The sequence below is a fragment of the Falco peregrinus genome, chromosome 8, assembly GCF_023634155.1.
Source record: "Falco peregrinus isolate bFalPer1 chromosome 8, bFalPer1.pri, whole genome shotgun sequence".
NCBI classification, from domain to species: Eukaryota; Metazoa; Chordata; class Aves; order Falconiformes; family Falconidae; genus Falco; species Falco peregrinus.
In genome coordinates this window covers 22,823,055-22,836,235 of record NC_073728.1, presented here as the reverse complement: position 1 = coordinate 22,836,235, position 13,181 = coordinate 22,823,055, and the positions used below count along the sequence as shown (strand labels likewise).

The window sequence follows — 13,181 nt, the reverse complement described above, 5'->3', positions numbered from 1 at the left end:
ATATACAAAATTGTGGATGATAAATTCATAGCTGAAGCGAATAGCCCTGCAAAATATGACCACAGTGTTAAGACACTGCTGCTGCAGTTTAGTCCTAGTATTAGAATTCACGCATTATATTCTCCCACGGACCCCAGTCAAACTTTAGCCCTGCCACACCACTCAGGTATGGCAAAACAGTAGGTTTTTAAATCACGTTAAACATGTCCCTCAACAACCGTCCTGTCATTCTCTCTATGGATTTCTGTTCCCGATCAAGTGACTCTCCAGACTCCTGCAAGACTAAGTACAATTTTTCAAAAGTAATGTTTTATAATTCACTGATAGTCAATTTCATAAAATGCAGGGTGGAGGAAAAACAATCTTTTTTATTCTTCTTCCCATTGCAGTAACCAATGCAGCTCAGAATGAAGAGCTCCCAAAGACTGTAACACAGATTTTAGTACAGCAGATTGAAAGGACAGCTGAGGAAAAGGCTGTTCACTCTGACAGAGAGACTACAGCACCTGCAAAAGAAGTAAAGGTTTGTGCTTTTAATAAGAGGGATCTTCCTTTATGCAAATTAGAAGTGGTGAAGTTAGGACACTGGTATGCCATGCAGTCTGCATTCATGTTTTGATGAATTATGACTAAAAATCTAACCTGTGAAAGTTGTGGGAGTATATGGACTTTAGGAATTAAGTGCACATAATGCAATATGAAGTACTGTTGTGGCTTAACCCTGGCCAGTGACTAAGCACCCCGCAGCCCTTCACTCACACCCCCCCCAGTGGGATGGGTGAAAGAATCAGAAAAGTAGAAGCGAGAAAACTTGTGAGTTGAGATAAAGACACTTTAATAGGTAAAGCAAAAGCCACACACATAAGCAAAGCAAACCAAGGAATACATTCACCGCTGCCCATGGGCAGGCAGGTGTTCAGCCTTCCCCAGGGAAGCCGGGCTCCATCACGCCTAATGGTTACTGGGAAGACAAAGGCCATCATATCAAGTGTCCCCCCCATTTCGTTCTTCTTCCCCCATTTATATACTGAGCATGACATCCCATGGTATGGAATATCCCTTTGGCTAGTTGGGGTCAGCCGTCCTGGCTGTGCCCCCTCCCAATTTCCCATGTCCCCCCAGCCCTCTCGCTGGCGGGGCCTGAGAAACCAAAAAGTCCCTGACTTGGTACAAACATGACTTAGCAACAGCCAAACCCATCAGTGCGTTATCAACATTGTTCGCACACCAAGTCCAACACACAGCTACTATGAAGAAAATTAACTCTACCGCAGCTGAAAACAGGACAAGTACATCAGAAGGCTCAACAAGTACTTGCAGTATGCGACAAACAATTAAAACTAGACCTTTATAAAAGTTTTTATATCCCTGTCCTCTGCTGAATAGTCTCCTCTTTCCTTGTTTTGAATCTGTAAATATGTGTAATTTCTGTCATCACAGATTCTCACAAGCATAGAACATGTCACTTTCAGAAGAAATTAAAATGAGCATAAGCCACAGCATAACTTTACATTATGCTTATAATGCAAAGCCTGCATTTTTTGCGGCAAAAACTCCAAGACTGCTCAATCATCATTTTGCATTTTATATGAATTCTGTATTTTTTTCCACATATATTCTATCATGCAAATAGCACAACTCTTAGTTCAAAAGGTTGGCTTTATGCATTCTGAGCAATAGCTAATGGATTTTAACTTTCCAGATCTTATTATAATCCTATTGCTTGGCTCCTTGCAGAACTAGCTTTTGTGAAGAATAGAAAAATTGTTTTACATGTTACTATACTTTAAAAAAATAAAAACAACCACAAAACAAACCACTTTTGCTCCCTAAAGATGGAAAATATCTATCAGGAAATTACATTGTCTTCAACAGGAAGCTCATTTTCTGCTGCTACTGCTTCAGCAAGCAGACCACAGGAAAATTCTACACCAAGGAAAAAAAAACAGGATGGAACTGCTACTTCTGCAATGGTTTGCTCCAGATCCCGTGAATATGAAAGCACAGAAAAGTTTGCTTATGTGAAAGCTCCATTGGAAATGACAGTAACTTCCCGATCCACTGAATTGTCCAGCTTTTCAACAAAGCTCACTCTCTCCACAGGCCCATACCCAAAGCAAAGCAATTTCTGTGAACTAAGATGTTTATACAAATTTTTTCACCCACAATTAAGAAAACACTTAGAGAAACATTACCTGAATGAGAGTTCTAATATTTTATCTGATAAATCTGAAACATGGAATATGATGTCAGATGTGCAACAGGCTGGACACAGCTTTGCCTTCATCATTCAGATGTTCACTAGATGAGAAAAACAATGCTTAAAGTGGTGTAAAATCCAGGGAGATCCTCTCTATAAGATGGGTCTTTCAGAACCAGGCTTTCATTCCAATTGAAGTTGACCTTCCAGACCCAGACAAAGCTAGAGACATTGCAGACCACAAAACTGTTGCAGGTGGAAATGTTAAATACATAGCCTAGATGTTTCAGGCCCAGCCTCTTGATGCATTGCATGCAGATGCTCCAGGCTCTGCAGGAACTATGGACAAGCCCCTTGCATTAGTTAGAGGAGGTGTTCATGCAGTCACATAGATGTTTGAAACACAGCCACTGGCCTCTAAGAATAAGTATTACCATGATGAGGAACAAACATCAGACGAAGCTTGCTTCCAAGAAGTCTCTAGTGGTGCTGTAAAAGACCCTGAGGCACATGCTGGAAGCACAGAACCGGAGTAAACTTGGGCAGCTCAACCCAGCAGATGTCCTTAACTTGCTACAGCTGAGGTCTAAGCTGAAAGAGCTTAAAGGAAGTGTGCAAAGCATAAAATATTTTGAACCACAGCCACTGTCTGTTACCAGAGACAACTTTGGTCAAGGACTGAAGAATTAAGCTGTCCATAGAAAAGCTACTGAAAAGAGGCATATCAGAATAGCACATTTGAATGTTTGAAACACAACCTTTACCTGTGACCAACAAAGACCTAGTGGAAATTAAAGTGGTACATGGAATCTCAGTGGAGGAAAACATCCCAACACTCTCCAAACTATCAAGCTGCAACAAGGCCTTTTAGCATCTTATACCAGCACACTCTTCATACAGTCCCTCTGCTGCCTTCTCCTCACCTCATCCAGGGCCTGCTCGCTCTTCTTTTGCTCCTTCCTCTCTCCACTTCTTCCTCAGCTGCTCTCTCTTCATTGGCTCTCAACCCCTTGACAGAGCCAGCCACAGCTGCACCTTATCTACATCGGCCAACCCGCCACCCCTGAAGCCAACCCACAGTTGTATATTATCAATGTTAATTACCCAGCTTCATTCTTCTACAGGAAAACATGAGTGGTGCTGTGTGCAAGGCAAAACAGATGAAAACAGCCTTGGCACACAGAGGATTCAGAGGAATTAAGTCCAGCTGAAACATTGCCACAAAAATTAGGATCAAGGTCCCACACAAGATGTAGCAGCCCCTGTAACACCACAGCAAAGCACACTTTCTGATTCCAAATTTGATGGCAACAATATGCAAGGAGTAAAAAAATACAATGCAGGAATTGAAATAGATCTTCATGAAAACCAGAAAGCTGAGAAGCTGAAGACACAAGAACTGTTGTGAAAGCCTCTAGCTACTACCTCTTCCACCATTATGAGGATTAATGCTACAAGAGCTATCCTGAAGAATTATATAGAGCAAAATAAAAAGATACTAAAAATAGACATTAAGATTAAAATATAATTACTGTTGTATTTGAGAAATATTAACATGCTAGAAAATGTGTAGAGAATGCACCTCAATTCTCATGCTTAAAATTAATGCAACATCCTCTAACTGAGGTAAAATGTTGCCTGTATAAAATAGTTCTAGAGACAAAATAATGGTCGTTTTGTGCACATCTGTTTTAGTTTATTACAGCACGAGATGTGACTTAAAACAAAAAGAACCACATTTTGGTGGGTTTCCTGTATAAGCAAAATTACTGAAACAGTTTATAAAATAATGTGCATTTAAAACAAAATTCTGCTGTTTCCTGCTGGGTGATTTTACCTGTTGATACAGCCGTAGTCTGAATTAAGACAGCAAACCCTTTTGCCTGATGTCATATTGCAGGTTTCACATCGCTAAGGAGTTGAGCCACTCAGTGTCCCTCAAAAAGCTGAGCCTGTTTTTTGTTTCATATTGAAGCAAACTTTTGAAATATATAAAGTATGTGGATTTTTATATGAATATTTATATATGAATATGAAGTAAACATTGACAATGAAACATGCCTCGTTTCTCATGGTGCATATGTTACTTAAAAATTAGAATAGTATTTAGATTGCAAAGTTACGCATTTGAAACTTGGAAAATATTGCATATGCTATTGCATGATGTACACCAATGTTCTCCTTTTGTGCATCTATTTTGGGCATTGAGTATGGACGGGATCCTGCAGGAAAACCAGATGTTACCATAGCTTTAGCTGTTTGAAGTACGTGAACAGAAGGCTGATGCTTGAACAGCAATGCAAATGGCAGAACAAAGCTAAATGCTCCTGTACCTGCATAACTCCTAAGCAGAAAGCTCTGCTTTGTGTTTCCCAGCTCCACGCACTGTGAAGGGTGCTACCACTGTCGATGCTAGGAGCAGAATTAAACATGAGTAGCCTGTGGTCCTGTAAACTGAGGCACAGTCTGGCAGTGGACCAACAAGATACTTAATGTGGTGGGTTAGCCAGGGCTAGCAGCTGAATCCACATGCAGTCACTCGCTCGCTTGCTCGCTCCCCCACAGTGGGATGGGAGGAAACATTGGAAGAGCAAAAAAGCCAGAAAATCTGTGGGCAGAGGTAGGGCCAGTTTAATAGGTGAAGCAAAGCTGGGGCACAAGCAAAGCAAAATAAGGAATTGATTCACTACTTCCCATCAGCAGGCAGATGTTTAGCTGCTTCCTGGAAGGCAAAGCCTCAACTTGCACAACAGTTACTTGGAAAGAGAAGTGTCATAGCTCTGAGTGTCCCCTCTTGCTCCTCCTTTCCCTCAGTTTCTTGGTTCTTATAGCAATTCAGAAATCAAGACAGAAGAGCAGCATGCGCTTTTCCAAGCCAAACAGATTGTCCATCACTGCCTTCTGGCCCTTAATGGTATGAAATCAATCTATTCATGCTTTGTGCTTTACAGAGAACAAGTTTCCTTTACAATTAATTATACTTCACAAAAGAAAAGATTTGATGTAGTCTGCTAATGTAATTGTAGCTAACGCAATCTTAAAAACTAACTGAAGAAAGCATCGGGTCTGAAAATGAAAATTGTAAAAATCACAAATAATGATGTCCATAGCATATCTGGGTCATGTAAGTTTATAGTCTGCAGGTTACCACAGAAGTGGAACTCCCTGATGCGCTTTTGGCATGATTAAGCAGAAGTTCCTCACCAGAATTTTAAACATCTGCCTCTGTTTGTTGATCTCTAAATCATATCGTAGATTCAAAGATTATACATACATTATACTCAATTCCACTTATACTAGTAAACTTTTTATTTTCCTATCTCATTTCACAAAATAAATAGTTATTACAAATAAATGGGAATATTGTACCTGGTGAAGTGAATAGTCCTTTCAAATTTATGGATTTTGGAAAAGGGAAAGGTAAGTAGTTTTTCACTTTTGAAGTACTACTCTTAGTTGAATAAAAATGAAGTCCTAAAATTGAGAGCTGAGATACCAGTTGATGGATAAAGAAATCTACAGTTTTAACAAAACATATGGACCAACACAGTTAAAAAAAAAATCATAAAACGTGGCTTAAACTAACGCATAACTTTTTAATATGTGGTTCTAGAAACTGCAGATTCAGGAAAATGAAATGTGCAAACTCTGCCAACAGAGAGTTTACCCAATGGAATGCCTAGTTGCTGACAAGCAGAATTTTCATAAATCATGTTTCCGATGTCACCACTGTGGCAGTCAATTAAGGTAAGAAGTAACTGCATGTTCACTCATAGAACTCTGCATTTGAATATGAACACAGCCGGGGAAATTGTTTTTGATGGGGCTATGCAACCTGTAGGATGCTGAGTTGACAGGGGAGTAACCAGGGTTCCCCGGTTCTCTACTACTGACATCCACACTGTGATGTGGAACAAGCCCTTGAAATTCTCTAAAGAACTCTTTTACCCTGGTACCTTCCAAATTCTTCTGCATATTACCTCCTACTTACTGTTCCAGGCCTTCAGGAGAGCTCATGAACCAGAAGCAGTAGACACAGAAACTTGGGTGGAATTTAAGACATCTGAACGCAGACCAAATTTTCTCTCACTTTTCCTCATCCATATGATCCAATGAATTATAATGGCATTTAGCAAACTACTCTTGTAACCTTTATATGAAATGCAGTGTTTATTGCTCTATCAGACAGCAAATGCTAACACATCTGATGTTAACAATTTTGAAGTTAGTTACAGACATTTAGGAGCAGAATCCAAATATAATTAAACTCAAATCTCTATCATTTGCACAAAGGCTAAAGAAAATTGGCACTGTATTTACTCCACCCATTTTGTAGAAAAATAGAGGATTCAGTCTTCAATCTGATGATGAAAAAGGTCCCAGCAACCCCAAAGTGCTGTGGAGCATTCCTATTTAAAACTTGTGCAGTGCAACAAAGCGAATTCTTTCTTAAATTACAAAGCATGACTCTTCCTCACTTTGACCTTGAAATCGTATGGGAATTTGCAATTAAAAGTTTTAGATACCCTTGGGGGTTGGTGGGTGTTGTCAGATTGGCCAATACATTGAACTTCCTCTCTTTTTGCTCTTCCTTTCTTTATATATACTGTCATTTAGGGGTACTTGAAATATCAAGTAAAATGTAAAATTCACAGTAGATGTATGATATGTAAAAGTATAAAACAAATTTTCTTCCATTTGGCAGCTTGGGAAATTATGCATCTCTCCATGGAAAAATATATTGTAAGCCCCATTTTAAGCAACTTTTCAAATCAAAAGGAAATTATGATGAAGGTTTCGGACACAAGCAGCATAAAGAATTATGGAATTCTAAAGATCGGTATAGCTCAGCTGGCAATATTCATGCTGAAGAAACAAATCCCATTAATAGTATACCTGCTGATTCTAAACCAATTACAGAAATTGATCAAGATTTGCATTCAGGTACTGAAGGTACTCATCCTGATATTTTGGATAATAATTTGAAAACAACCACAGAAAGAGGTAAATTAAGGATGACATGGCCTCCTTCAACAGATGATGCAACACCTAAGAAAACATTTTCTCTTGAAAAAGTGGCTAAAGTAAATAAGCCAAAGTGGCCACCAGGAGATTTTGCTCAAGAAGGTTCTGGTTTACATACCAATAAACTTCTGGGCAATAAAAAGGATCCTCAGAAGAAAAATGCTGTGACAGAGCAAAATAAAAATAACACTGCAAATGCACAACAAGATCAACACTCATCCTTTAGGTCTCTGTCTGAAAAAGAAGCTACAAATATCTGTAAAGCAAAGAAAAATGAAGCAGGCAATAACGGAAAAGATCAGGAAGACGGGAACATGCAAGATGACCTGAATAAAACCAGAGGATCACAGAATAGGGAGGAAAGTGGAAAGGATATTAATGAAGGTGATAATGTGATTATGCCTAGTGCTGGGAAGGAGCAAGAGAAAAAAATTAATGAAAATGGTGAATCAGAAGTTGTACAGGTTACTAACATTGATGATGTAACAGTACAAAAGAATCACAAAGAATTCAGCTTGAATAACAATAACAATAACAATTATGCCACTTTCTCACATCTAAACGTTTGTAGGCACGAAACAACTCTCTCAGCCACATCTAACCCAACGACAGCATTAAGCAACTTGCACTCTATCGCAGCATGCCTTTGCAAGACTGGAAAATTGGTCTGGAAATGAAGAACTATTTGAGATGTATGAATCTCGTGAGAGCTATTCTAGTGATACTGTAACTGTTTCACAGAATGAGCAAAACTCAAAGGATGAAGATGCTGTTACCTCTAACAGTCTTGCTCAATTTAATAAAGATGCCACTTGTCAGAAGTCTCATACTAATAGTTCATGAGTTTTAAAGGAGGCAAATAATACAACGTTCCCTGTTGATACTGAGTTGGTATGCATTGGAGAAGAATCAAATTATGACAAAAACTTAAATACTATTTTATCCGACACTCAGAAAACATCTTTTTTCTTAAAAAAGACAACCTGTTTTTAGACTAATAGGCTCTGTAGACATAACTAAGAATTCCTGCAGCTCATATTCAAAAGAACATGGGAATTATGATACAGAACTGAATGATATTAATGCCTGTCAAGAAAGTGAAATAATCAGAGTGTCAAAGAATGACATAAACACAAGCTTAGACTTACTGAGCTCAAGACATACAGCTGCTCCATCTTTCTAAGGCAAGAAAGTCAAGCCCAAACAGTTCACTGTAGAAGAATAAATTAAAAGAAATAGATTCTATGACAAAAATGAATAAAACAGCTAAATGATCAGCTATGTCTTTCACCCATTATAAAATATGTAATAAATATGTATTTCTTCAGTACAATTATTTTAGTCTTTCTTGAAGAATATAAAATCCAGAGATTACATATGAAAAATTGTATTGTATACTGTCAGTTGCTCAGACTTTATTTACTTAATTTATATTTAAGGCAATGAAGATGCATAAAATAGAACGTTTTCAGTATGTAATTAAAACAACTTGTCTATGTTCCTGAACATTGCAAGAAATACTTTACTACATGACTGTCCTTCAGAAACATAATAATTCAATTTTACTGTCTATCATTTGTAACAAATTAAGATGTGAAGCACCTGGTGTGCACAAAACAATAAAAATTATTTCCACAGTTTTTTTCTTATGTATTGTTATTATTGTAAATGAGCTGTTGCTCCATGACATATTATGTACATTTGTTGCGTTAGCTCATATGAGAAGATTTGGGGTTTGGCTGGGTTTTTTGGGGGTTGTTTTTTTGGCTTTTTTTCATGAAGTATACAGTACTCAGTTTGAAATGGACTCATTATTGAATATTAACCAAAACTGGTTGGCGAATAGTACTGTATTGCTGTATTCCTAGAGCTGCTACTATGGCATTATATTGTATGACAGTAAAAAAAAAAAAAAAAAAAAAAAAAAGTGCAAATTTTAACACAGGATAAAACCAAACATCCTACACAGAACTGGATCAAGATTTGGGAATAATGGGCAATTAAGAATAGTGGTTGTTTCAGTAACTAATTCGAAGTCATTTTAACTGAAGCAGCTGTCCAGTTTCATATTTAAGCCTGTACAAACTTATGCAGATTTAGCACTTTTTTTCCTTAACATGTTTATGGATTAACATTTGCTCTTTTAACACCATTCCAGCTTGCATGAAATGGCAACGTATCATTTAACTGTTGACAACGCATAATAAAAAAGCACTTTACCAAAAAGTATTTTGTGAAGGTTTTTTTAATATGAATTTATACATATGATTTTCCTTAAACAGTTTGTGACATTCTTCATGTGTTAATTACTTTAAAGTGAAGTTTTTGTCAGAGTGAAAGGGAAAGATAATCAAAATACAGTTTTGAAAATAATGTCTGAAGTATCTGACCAAGACAGGTGTTTGGAGTAATTTACAAGAAAGACAGGTTGATGTTAAAACATTTAAGAAATCATTGTGAAGAATTCTAGAACAAAATATCTGCTGCACTACGACTCGTTGCCCAAAGAAATGGGATTGTGGGTGGAGTGGGATATCCACATGTGACTCTTCTTCTGTACCTACACAGAAACAATTATATACACACACGAGAAAAGCTATACATAGTATTTCCTCCACAAGAGTACTTCAAGAAAGTGAAGCCTGCTCTTTATGCATCATGTTTGACTCCTCTGAACTATTTTCACAAAATGCAGGCATATAGAAAAGACCCCTTAAAATAAATGTTCTCAGGAGAATAATTAGCCTTCAAGCAAAGCACTCAGATACCACTGTATTTGACAACTTTGTTGAAAAGCATTAGCCTATAAGCCATAGTGAATATTTAAAAATTATTTTGGCAAGATCTCTCTTTCTTATTCCTTCCCTTCACCCTATTTGGTTATAACCATAATACATTATTTTTAAGAACCCAAGAGATTAGTAAATAGATCTAAATTACTTTGCTTTTTTGAGTAGATAACACAACAAAAATTAACATCAACAAAATTCCTTATAATACAACAAAAAAAATCTCAGAAAATGCAAGCCTGAAGAAAATCAATGGATTTGTCTAAAATATTAAAAGCTCTACATGGACTAAACTTTCAAATCTCCCCATTCTCCAAACTTTCTTATTAGGTATAAGATCAGATTTGACTGTATTAGTTAGGAAAGAGGAATGACATTGAGGGTGAAATGGTGGTTGGTTGTTTATGTACATAGGTGTGATCATATGCAAGTCAATAATTCAAGTGAAAAGCTAATGTGATTGTAACATTTATACCTGAAGTACAGTCCTTTGCCACTTTTCATTTTCCTGCATATTCTGAAGAATTTAAAGGTGTATCCTACAATTTAGAGGAGTGACGGATATGAGTTATGATAATAAAAAAACTCATTTACACCAAGAAATTAATACCTCTGAAAATATCCTTACAAAATATAGACATTCTTGCTTCCCTTAAACAAAATAAAAACACAAAAAATGAGTCACAGAAAAAGCATGTTCCCTTTGGCCAGCTAGAGATGACTGAAATAAAGGCTTTGATGAAATAGTAGAAACAGGCAGGACTACAGGAAAATGTTTATTCCCAGAGGGAATAATGTGTCAAATCAACGTATATAAATGACATACTGTATAGGACAAATCTCCTTGGATATTCCATGACTGGGATTCTGCTGAGCATGGGGCAGATACAGAAGTACAGAGCCTTCCTCTAGTGGATTCATTATCATTCACTCTTCTCTCAGCGGGTGGCCTTTTTTCTTTCTCCAGTAGTGAGGATGAATGTTAAGAAAAAAATGAAATTATATTGCATAATTGTTTCTTTGAAGCACAAGCCAGGTGTCCCATCATACTGTCTTGGAGTTCTTCTACAAATTATAAGGATGACACCCTGTAAACCTGTTCTAGAAAACTAATAGCCACAGGTAATAAAAAATTGTAAAAGAATGTAAATTATCTGGAAAAAAATACTGAAGCAGACAAGTTCTTCAGAGCTTCAGCCAAAACCTTAGAGCAGGAGTAATCAAGACAAGATAAGGCTGGAACTCACTGAGACATATGTTTGTTTTACTCTCTTTCCCATAGATGGCAAAAGAGATGGAAGATAATGTATGCCTGAATCACCCTAATGTATACATACATTAGCACTCAGAAGTCACACTCTGGAGAGAATGCATATAACAGCTGAAAGTGAGACTGGGGTAAAAGCTGTAGCTAGAAAGTAGCAACCTTACAGATTTTCTTGAAATGAAATGCTAAGTCAGTAGTAACTCCTTAGCTGCCAAAAAGCCTCATGCAATATTGGCGAAACAGTATGGATTTCCTGCAGCCAAGGAGCTAGTCGTTATGGTTTTAAAAGAACTAGCATCCATTTGAGCTGTACTTTTGTGAAACAAAGTTGTTATTCTAAGTTTAAATATCTTTAAGTTAACATCTAGGCTTTCTAAGTTTTAGTACCTGAGTTCAAATAACCGGTCATCGGTTTGTAGAAGTCCCATTCCGTGAAGAGAGGCACGAAGGCTCTCGAGAGCAATCACGGTACTGAAACTCCCGTTCTCTCTGCAGGATAACTTCTTCTGGCTGCTCCTGGGTTTCACCCCTTGGCTCATGGGCAGGCTCTTTAGCAGTGCTGAGGAATGGTACCTGACAGTCACGCAGGGCAGAGCTGACCCACTTCCAGCACAGCTGCAGCCAAGCACTGTTCAACAGCAAAACTGCACTGACAAGTAGCAGGGATACGAAATTTCTCCACATCGTTTTTTAGTACAGGAGACTTGCAGTCCGACGAGTCTGTTTTCACTAGGTATTATTTACTAGTGAAGATGTTCCACTGCTTTTAGAACACCGCAGGGTTCATCTATTTTTCTACACTCAAAAAAGCACCAATTAGAGAGATTAAAGAGCATGATTTAACGTCTCATTAAGAAGCTTCTGAATTGCTGGGCCAGCACTGGACTTCAGAGGGCTTCTAAATTTGCAGTCCCTTTGCAGCTTTATTAACACAATTGGCACGAAGACTTACTTAGAGCTACTTAAATTGTTTTTATAGATGCAGCATATCAACTGATCCCTTTGGAGTTTTTGTAGAGTCAGAGGCATCCTCAAAACTATAGCGGGACCTAAACAACACTTTTACTGTACTGCTTCTCCTCGGTGAAGGACTTGCTGAAAGCAAATGCTTGATTACTGCAGAAAGTGTACTTACCTTGTCTGTCTTCTGTTAAGCTTTTATCTCCTCCATACATATTAATAGGCATACCTACAGTGGTATCTTAAAACACATAGTGCTCAGCGTGGACATTAAAATCAAGCTAAGGATCTGCATTGTTCTAACACTGAACATTTCTTGCAGTCTCTCTCCCATAAATAATTATAGTTCAGGCCTTATTTTCAATGTGCAGGATAATTATCAGAATCACTTACATAAGATTTGGGTCACTTCAGTCAAGTACGCCTCCAGCTGTTAGGTATAATTGCAAAAATATTAACAACCCTGAGTACATTCACAAAAACAGGAAAACATGAAGTCAAAAAGAGACAGATTAAAACCTTTGTCTCTTTTTGTGCTTTCATCCATTAAGAAGCACCTAAGTTAAGTCCTTTGGGTGAACTTTACTGACTTTCACAAGCAGCATTTCACTTTGTATGTGGGTTACATTTGATGGCTTTGACATGAAAAGCATTTTTAAATGTTTTAAATAGAGGAATTGTGTTAAAATGGGCTTAGGAACATAATCAGACTGACCTTACTTTTGGGCTTTCTGAAACATTAAATTACAACTTCACCATGAAAGATCTGAATTTTCAGTATAGTCCTTAAACAAAAAATAAGGCAGCTGTTTACTGCTTCAGGAAAAGAGATGAAAAATTCAAAGTCTTACATCTCCACGGACCTATTTCCTATACCTTCCTCACCTTATCTAACCTCTCTTAGGGTAGGATGTGGGAGAGAGGAAAAAGTCTTCATATG

General features: G+C 37.6%; 1 protein-coding gene across 1 annotated transcript; it reads left to right on the top strand.

The window, feature by feature from the left end:
* Positions 1 to 203: 203 nt before the first annotated feature.
* On the top strand, positions 204 to 8,426 carry XIRP2 (xin actin binding repeat containing 2). The gene is made up of 4 exons (XM_055812112.1): positions 204 to 276; positions 390 to 523; positions 5,814 to 5,947; positions 6,906 to 8,426. Exons 1-4 carry the CDS (start codon positions 204 to 206, stop codon positions 7,900 to 7,902), a joined length of 1,338 nt encoding a protein of 445 aa, XP_055668087.1. The 3' UTR covers positions 7,903 to 8,426.
* The last annotated feature ends 4,755 nt before the right edge of the window (positions 8,427 to 13,181 follow it).